Raw genomic sequence first — 9,458 nt, forward strand, 5'->3', positions numbered from 1 at the left:
TTGCTGCTAGCAGAACCTAAGGGGAGAGGTCGATTGAGTGGAGAAAGGGAAAGAGGAGGCGGTGGAGCTTTTTTTTTGTTGGGAATCGAAGGGGTTGGGTTTGGTTGACTGCTTCAACAACACTTTTTTTTTTTTTTTAAATGATTGTTCTCTGTCTCGATAGAAACCGGAAGAGAGAATAGGGAGAAGATGGGAAGGAAAGAGCAGGTTGATGGGAAGGGAAAGGAATGGAACAAGGAGGGAGAACGAAGGAGAGGATCCTTCGGCTCTGATACCAAGTTGATAGAGAACCCTTAGGGAAGGGAGGGGAAATCAGAGTAGAGATGGGGAAAAGGAGGATCACACTCACACATTCATTCAATAATCAAATTGCTCTCTCTCTAAATCTTCAGTCGATTACAACCAATATATAGGAAAATAGGAACATGAATTTAGAAACTTAACTGGAATGGAAACTAGCCTAAATTAGGAAACAACTATAAAAAGGAAACCAAAGCAAGGAAATAAATCCTACTCCTACGTTCAAGTCTGGAAACTAAAAGCATGAAATAAAATACTAAGTAAACTACTAATTTTATTTCCAACCCTTGTTGGACCAAAACCTTGGGCTGGATCGGTTCTTCTTGGCTCTTGGCTTCCAAAGCCGGTCATGCTGGTCCAACCAAGAAAGGGCAGCCATATATGCATCAATGATACGTTAGGGTACTTTAAACCGTGTTCTCACCTGTAGGCTGTAGCTATGCTACAAGCATGATTGTGATTCTAAACCCTGATCCTTCCTGATAAATGTGAGAGGGATTGAATCTTGGAAATAAACTGTTACGGTTGTGTGACCGAATTTTCAATTTGTTGTTCAATTGTTTATATATATTTTCCAGTGTCTTTTTTCAATCTAATGACCATTGAGGTTTGATATGAGACAATTTACAGGTTCCAGAACTTAAATAGGCCTATTATACTCACTATCTGACGTGACAAGGTTTCCTTTTCCGCCTGCTAGTTCCATGCGAACTGATACACACTATGGATCTATGTTTCTATCTGTGCTTATTGGGTGTAGTTATTTTTCCTGGAAAAAGCCTTGGGGTTGACTTTTGAGTAATGAATTGCATTAAATCTTAATGTGATATATAAACAAATCACAATTTAGTTCTGTGAGAATTTTGGTGAAGTAGTAACATGAGGTTCCTTGTGTGAACCATCCAATTTACTAGTTGTAACTCTCTTTCTTCTGAAGTGTGACATTTTTAATGCTCATTATTTAGGGGCAGAGATATTGATATTATGTTGCATCTTTGCAGTGCGAAAACACTGAGGAAGTTGTCGCTATTATTTCCCACGAACTGGGGCATTGGAAGCTTAATCACACAATGTATACGTTCATTGCAGTGCAGGTATGTCCTGCCTTCCAAAAGACAGCTTTCATCATTTACTAGAAATCAAAGAAAATAACTATTGAAATTCAGTATGAGTTTTTTAAAATGACATTATTGCTTTTTGATGAAGTTATTCCAATAATCTTGAACCTTCTCAGGAACATGCTATCAACATATATGATGGAGTGCTCCCCCCCCCCCCCCTCTCCCCCTTCCCCTTCCCCTTCCCCCTTCCCCCTTCCCCCCTTAATGATCGTAACTAGAAAACTTCATTGGTGATAATAAAGGAGACATGGTACAATGATAATGATTGTAGGCCAAGTCTTACAAAACCACAAAAGGGTCAAATCAATCGATGGGGTAGTGACCCAACTACAAAGACTTCTTTTGTGCCAACTGTAGCAAACTCATGAGCCAAAGAATTAGCTGACATGAACTAGTGTTTTAATTCAGGCACTTGTTCTCGTAAACTTGGAACAAGACCATATATTCTTAAGTTGTTACAGCTCACCTAAACAAAGTATATGCCATACACTCATACAGATGTATTTCAACATGGTGATTTTCAAAATCAGATTGTCCTTGGTACTTACATAATTTGCATATTTCTAAGAGCCTTTTCTCTATTATCATCTGCTTCAGTGACTAGTTCACTTACGTGGCTGATGGCATTCGTTCTTGTGAATATAGGGTAATTTTGGTTCAATCTCTCAGCTTTGTATATTACTTTTATCATTGACGCAGGTCCTTACATTTTTGCAAATTGGAGGATTTACTCTTGCGAGGAACTCAAAGGATCTATTTCGAAGTTTTGGGTTTGACACACAGCCGGTGCTCATTGGGCTCATCATCTTTGAGGTGTATATTTGTTTTTCTTCTTTTTGGTCAATATTCTTTCAGATATGATGAATTTATGCTGAACACATTTCTTCTCTTTTATGTGGCATAATCCGAAGTACATGTCTTCGTGTAATGGGTCATGGGTCTTGCAATAATTTATAGGCTGACAGTTCTTTGGTTAAATATTTTTTTTGGGGGGCTGGTTCCCCATGTCTGCAATGTGGATAATGCAGCTGTTGGCTAATCCCGAACTGAAAAATCCATTAAGAGACCAGTATAGTGTAGACAGGATTGCAAGAACAGGAAAATATAGGCCAATAGGGGAGAGTTTGTGACTTACAACAGATGGATCAGAATTGGTTAGAACTTAGAACTCAGGTCGAGTGGTCTATTCTAATAGAAGTACATCTGCAGAATTCGAAGAAATTATGACAACAAAATATAGAATTATGTAGAAGCCCTATTGCTACTAAGAAAACTGCTAGAGAACTAGAACAGCATTATCAACCAGTATTATTTAAGATTCAGAACCAGAATTTCAGAGAGAACAAGATCAGAAACTAGTGAAATTTGAAGTAAGACAGACCAATAAATATAAAGACGTTGAATTAGAATGCAATCTGAAAGTTGATATAAAACAAGGTACCACATGTTGAACAAGTAATAATAAGTAGGAGAAGAAGATTGGTAGAAGAGGAGATAGCACCTGATTTGCAGTTGAATTCAAAACTAGAACAAGAAAACAGTGGGCCGGAAGAAGATCCTTCACCCTCTTTTCAGAGTTCATCAGTCCAAAACTCTGAAAAAAAACTTCAATATTTATCATCAAATCACCCTTCACTGATGGGGCATTACATATATAATGACCTTTTGAAATTCCTAAACTGACTCATAAAAGGACTTCTTCCTACTCATTCTCTTACACTGACTTGACTTAATACGCTCATAGCAGAACTCTATCTAGATAAAATATCCTAATATCACTCGAACTCTCTGTACATGTCAAAATTTTGTGGTTACTAATCGTCTCTATATCATCAGGTAGCCATGTGTTGATTTTTAGTGTATTTTGACATTGTCATGTAGGCTCCGTTTGCTTGCAAGGGGAATTTAAAGGGAAGGGAAGTGAAATTTTCATACTTAAAAAGGAAATGTTTATAATCATTACCCCATGTGATTATATAAACTACTTGATTTTTTTAACCATATTTGGTAATGATACATTTTACATGTAATTTTTATTTTACATATTATAGCAAAGGGTTTTGGATGTAAAGTAAAGTGAAATTTTATAACCAAATATGGAATGATTTGAAGTAATGATATAGTCACATGGGGTAATGATTACATATATTTCTTTTTTAAGTATAAAAATTTCACTTCCCTTCCCTTTAATTCCCCTTGCAACCAAAGTTAGCCTTAGTAAAAACTTAATCGAAAAAGTAAATTCTCATTGAAGCATTTAAACTATCAACAGAATAAGCGAATGAACATATTTACATGGTCGACCATACTGTTGAGTACGGCTCTATGACCAAATTAGCTTTCCATATGGAAGAATGTAACTGGTGGTGGGGAGTGGCCTCCCAATTATCGGTGTGGGACTATTATAAATATTGGTGGTTATATATCTTTAGAAGCGTTTTTTTTCCCCCTTCTATTTTGAAGGAATATTAATTTTATTACGAGTGGAGAACCTGAGAAGGGCACGGGATACGCAAAGTATAGTAACACACTAGCACCACGAAGAGAAAACTGATACAACAGTAGGGGATGGTTCATAATGAAATGTGTGAATCCACACCATGTTGTGTGCCTGATATATCTCCATCCCTTGCTAGCTCATCTGCCGACTTATTACATGATATCAATGGAGATTGTGATGCAGTATTTAGACATAGTATATTCATGTATTTTGGACATGCATAACTGAAATAATTTCAGTTGATCTTAAATATTGCACTTACTGCCACTTTTTCTCAATCCTTTCCAGTCAGCTTATTTTGGAATTACTTTGGAATTACTAGGGTTAATTTGGTTTCTTGTATCTGTTGGACTGGGATCCTCAAGGTGGGAATGCACATTCTCTCATCAGTTACTTGCCCTTCTTCCTTAACATGGGTTTTTTGTTGTTTGCAGCGCACTGTAAATCTTCTCCAGCATCTTCTTAGCTTTGGTCTTAATCTTGTTATTCGATCTTTTGAATTCCAGGTAACTAGTTTTCACTGTAATGTTGGTTACATATGTTATCATCTCTATTTCTTTCTCAACTCTTTTCAAGTGTCGTTAATTCTCAACCCAAGCTAAAATGGTAGTTTCTTTAATCAGGCTGATGCTTTTGCTAAGAAGCTCGGTTATGTGAAGGCACTTCGTGCAGGTCTTGTGAAATTACAGGTGATTATTATCAATTTCATTTATAAACATTATTGGTCGTTGTTACTTTTTATCTAGGATTGGCTGGAAGGCATTGATGTAGTAATGCTCCACTGATCCTCCATTTTTACATGTCTGGGATTGAAATTTAGATCCAGTCTGTTAATTTTGTTAAGCTTTGAACTAGAATGGTCAAACAAACCAAGATCTTTTTAATTATAATGGAAAACACAGCATTTGACCATCACACACAGGTGAAAGTTTACCTTTGTACATGCTAATTGTGCACTTGATCAAAGGGCTTATTGGCTTGCAGGAAGAAAATCTTTCGTCCATGAACACTGATCCATGGTACTCAGCCTACCACTATACTTGTCCTCCAGCTGTTGAAAGACTGGCAGTGCTCGATGAACCTGACAAGAAAGTAGAATGAGGGATAATTTCTTGACAGGAAATGACAAATATGAGCGCCTTGCTGCACCCATTAGAGAGGTTAATTTTCTCATCAAGGTGGACCATTGCGAGAATGAGCATTGATGAATCTTCTTTTGCTTTCTATATGAATCAAGTTGGAACTAGGAGTCTGACAAAAGGTTTGGTCTTGTTCCTTTTCTATTTTTCTATGATGGCCTCAGTGTATCAAATAAATTGTTTGCTTCATGAAATGAGGACCATTGTGGTGCAGCAACAGATTGAAATGTCAATGCACCCATTAGAGAGGTTAATTTTCTCATCAAGGTGGACCATTGCGATAATGAGCATTGATGAATCTTCTTTTGCTTTCTATATGAATCAAGTTGGAACTAGGAGCCTGACATTTGGATCTGTTGTTGCACCACAATGGTCCCCATTTCATAAATCAAACTATTTATTTAATACACTGAGGCCATCATAGTAAAATAGAAAAGATTTTACTCCTAATGTTATGGCCCAACCCCGAAGATTGAGCCCGAACCCCAACACAAACCGCTGTTCAGTGGACTTTCCTGTTCCCGGCATGGAGAATATGGTCCAGTATTTGGGCCAGATTTGAAAGGTCACCGTAGGAAAATCAATAGAATGCAATAGCTAGATGTAGAATTAACGTGACAAAAGCAATAGATTGAAATGTCAATGCACCCATTAGAGAGGTTAATTTTCTCATCAAGGTGGACCATTGCGATAATGAGCATTGATGAATCTTCTTTTGCTTTCTATATGAATCAAGTTGGAACTAGGAGCCTGACATTTGGATTTGTTGTTGCACCACAATGGTCCCCATTTCATGAATCAAACTATTTATTTGATACACTGAGGCCATCATAGAAAAATAGAAAAGGAACATGAATAAAGCTTTTGTCAGGTTAATTCTACATCTAGCTATTGCATTCTATTGATTTTCCTACGGTGACCTTTCAAATCTGGCCCAAATACTGGACCATATTCTCCATGCCGGGAACCGGAAAGTCCACTGAACAGCGGTTTGTGTTGGGGTTCGGGCTCAATCTTCTGGGTTGGGCCATAACATTAGGAGTAAAACATTTTTCATCTTTTATTAACTGATGATCAAGTGAAACATTGCAACGGATAATATATGAGGATTGACAGCAGGAGACTTGAGGAAACAGGGTAGGCTAGGACACGCGAGTAGGGTCTTGGGATTTATTTGTTCACAAAATTTCGATCTTTTTATGTAGTAAATGTTTGGCTTGTTATGATGACTTTATTGACGGTGTACATAAGTTTTACCCTTGAATTTTAATTGATTAAAGAAAAATTGAATTATTTCCTTAATTTCTATGGGTTTTATGGATATTTTACGGATTTTATCATTTAGGCTATGTTTGTTTGCAAGGGGAATTAAAGGGAATGAAAGGGAAATTTCCATACTTAAAATATATATATTTATAATCATACCCCTTGTGACTCTATCATTACATCAAATCATTCCATATTTGGTTTTAAAATTTCACTTTACTTTACATCCAAAACCCTTTGTTATAATATGGAAAATATAAATTACATGTAAAATGTATTATTACCAAATATGATTAAAAAAATCAAGTAGTTTATATAATCACATTGAATCACATGGGCTAATGATTATTAACATATTTTTTTGAAGTATGACAATTTTTCTTCCCTTCCTTTTAAATTCCCCTTGCAAGCAAACGGAGCCTTAAGAATTCTTAATTTATGTTTTTTTCTTTCTTGCTTTTTGTTAGCGCCGACGAAATGAAACATATTAACAAAATGAATAGTCTTATATAGGTTTCCAAACAAAAAAAGTTTTGATAGCAATTTGGAGAAACTTCATTTAATATTTCTAACTATACTTCTTATGAATGTCATTGTCACCAGTGTCATATTAATATACATTAGTAGATCCTTGTAATTGAGGAAGAAGACACTTACCTAAGTGGTCAAGCATCAATCTACAATGGGCATGCTTTATGGGGTGAGTGGTAAGAAGTCTAGCAATAGTGCCCTACACCACTTGGCTGCAGGTTAGGTTGTACTGAATTTTCTTGAGAGTAGGGTTTCACCCTTTGCTATTTATTTGAGTAGTTTGAGCCTAACCCTTGAAGCTATTTCAATTGGGAATACCTTAAGATTGGCTTTAGAATTTGCAGTTTGGATGATTAATTCATAGTTGCATCACATGGAAAAGGAGTGATATATGATATAAATGTCTTATTCTTTTATCCGAAATAAAACTTATTCAGGAATCCCCAAGTTAGTCTTGTGTTTTTCAGTTTAGGCCATAGGATTAAAAGCATGACACATATGTATGGTAACAGAAAGGGTTTCCCACGACATCATTTGGGGTAGGGCATCTCCCACACCACAGCAATGAGTATGGATAATGGTATGGGATTCACATGGTTAAGCTAGGAGAAAGTAAGAGAATGATAATATATTGGCATTGTGGGAATTTTTTCCCATATAGTAATCCGGATTTTTTTCCTAGATAAATTCCCCCTTTTCTATCATCAGCTAGTAGCGCAGCTCAGCTACATACATATCCAGCTTTTTTTTTTTTTTTTTCTCTAGTAAGACATATCCAGCTTGTTGGGTGCATGAGTCCAGGAGGTTGAAGTTATTGACCCTCCAAAGTTCATATCTGGCTTGTAGCCGGGCGACTGGTCCTCCAGATGGCATTTATTGAAATGGAAAAAGTTCTGTCACCCTCAATGAAGTGAAAATCATTTCTCCTTCATTGTCGAAGTTTAATATATTCTTTCTCAATCCAATCAAAAGGTCAAATCCTGTAAATTAAGAGATTCTCTCTTCCTTTCGATTTTCCTGTGTATAAAGAGAAATTCCATTGGATCTAATCTATTTGAAATCAACAAACTTAAAAGTACTATTGCTTCGTCACAACGTTTTTAAAGAGTGGAACCGGGTCTGGTCGATAGCAGCTGGGATTGGTCAAGAATCCATTCTAAACCTAGTTTTTGAAAGGGGATCAGTCGAGTCAATCGGATTGGCCTTGACCGATCCTAATTCTTGGATGCAAGGTCTATCACTGCTGTTCGGATTCTGATTCAGCCCAGGTTCAGGCCCAGGCCCAGAGACCCATAATTGCAAGAATGAAAAATTAGCTATGCCACGTGCTCCTGATACTAAAAGTTTATATGGGCGCCATCCCACCGGTTCATGTCATTCAATTCAAATCCTTTTGCGGGATTCTGATCTTATCTTCCGCCATCAGAAAGAAAGTGGAAAACCATTATTAACCTCTTCCCTTTTCCCCTTCTTTAATGTATTAAATTCTTATTTTTACAGCTGGGATCTAGAAACCCAACTTCGAATGGAATTATGATAGAATGTAAGGTATTTGTGAATTTGTTTATCTCTACACTAAAACTATATGACCAAAAGGAAGCAAATGAAACCAAAATGAAAAGTGATAAGACTTCTAGTTGGATAATTGAATTGTGACATAAAGGTTTTGATTCGTGTCTCTCTACTTAAGTTACTCTAAATTAAGAGTTTTATTTCTGGATCATATGTTCCGGTTATGAATTCAGTCACAGGATTCAAATCGTGAACCTTGCAAGTACTCAAACCATTGAATTTCTGGCCAAATAGGTTCAGGAACTGACCGAATGGAAACTTGGAAGAGTCGCCATTGTTGCTTTTGTTGTTTTTCATGTTGAACATCCCCCCACCGGTTGAGGTTATTGATTGCTACTTTTGAAGAAGGAATTTTCTTTTACCTTCGTTTCATAGTCTCATGACTCTCATCCTACTTTGCTGTTTAAATTTCAGACGGTGATAGGGACTTTTTTTATAATTGCTTAACATGATATATTGTTGTCACGTCTTTGTTCTTTGAGATGTTTTGCGATATTGGTTTTATACAACTTCCTGAGGGTCTTTAGTGTTACAAAAATCATACAAACTCTGTGTTTGACAAGTAAAAATGATTGGATACACTTGACTGGGTGGAGTTTGAATGGTCCTTGGTATCATCTCAACAAAATTGGGAATATATAGTTTCATGCTGTCCGATATTTTTGCCCTTCTGAAAAAAAGGTCTTGATGTTTAGGACTCGTCTTTTGAGAATTTTCTTGTAGGTCTGCAGGTATAATTTTAGGGAAAGGTATAGGAAAGCTAGCAGGACATCTGGGTATCAAGTGTGCTAGCGATATTTTAACCGTAGGATTTGAGAGAACCGTTAGTTTGAGAAGAAAGGTTCAAAACTTCAATCCACACCTGTCACACCTTATCACCCTCAATAGCCATGCCGGAATGTTGCCCGGCCGGTGCTCTCAGTTCTCATTTTTTTTTTTTTTTTTTGCTGTTCCTCTCTCTCTCACCCTCTTTTTTCAGAGTTTTCTCTTCCTAGGCAACGGCTGCGATAGCGGCAGCGCCTTTTTTTT

General features: G+C 36.8%; 1 protein-coding gene and 1 long non-coding RNA gene across 8 annotated transcripts in view; both read left to right on the top strand.

Moving 5' to 3' along the window:
* The window catches only part of LOC122075410 (CAAX prenyl protease 1 homolog), a 16,097-nt gene extending 10,930 nt beyond the window's left edge, over positions 1–5,167 (top strand). For 6 of the 7 annotated variants that reach the window (XM_042640434.1, XM_042640437.1, XM_042640432.1 and 3 more), the window contains 5 exons: positions 1,302–1,394; positions 2,121–2,234; positions 4,356–4,427; positions 4,545–4,610; positions 4,906–5,167. In XM_042640434.1, the coding sequence (XP_042496368.1) occupies positions 1,302–1,394; positions 2,121–2,234; positions 4,356–4,427; positions 4,545–4,610; positions 4,906–5,022 (462 nt within the window). In that variant the 3' untranslated portion in view covers positions 5,023–5,167. Of the gene's footprint in view, positions 1–930; positions 1,030–1,301; positions 1,395–2,120; positions 2,235–4,355; positions 4,428–4,544; positions 4,611–4,905 lie in introns of those variants that run through there. The other variant, XR_006139247.1, reaches the window with a different exon arrangement.
* A 2,265-nt stretch (positions 5,168–7,432) lies between these two features.
* LOC122075413 overlaps positions 7,433–9,458 on the top strand; it is a 3,459-nt gene continuing 1,433 nt past the window's right edge. Inside the window, exon 1 of the long non-coding RNA XR_006139249.1 lies at positions 7,433–8,751. This is a non-coding gene — a long non-coding RNA (uncharacterized LOC122075413). The remainder of the gene's footprint in view (positions 8,752–9,458) is intronic.

This window comes from Macadamia integrifolia, chromosome 4, assembly GCF_013358625.1.
Source record: "Macadamia integrifolia cultivar HAES 741 chromosome 4, SCU_Mint_v3, whole genome shotgun sequence".
Taxonomy (NCBI): Eukaryota; Viridiplantae; Streptophyta; class Magnoliopsida; order Proteales; family Proteaceae; genus Macadamia; species Macadamia integrifolia.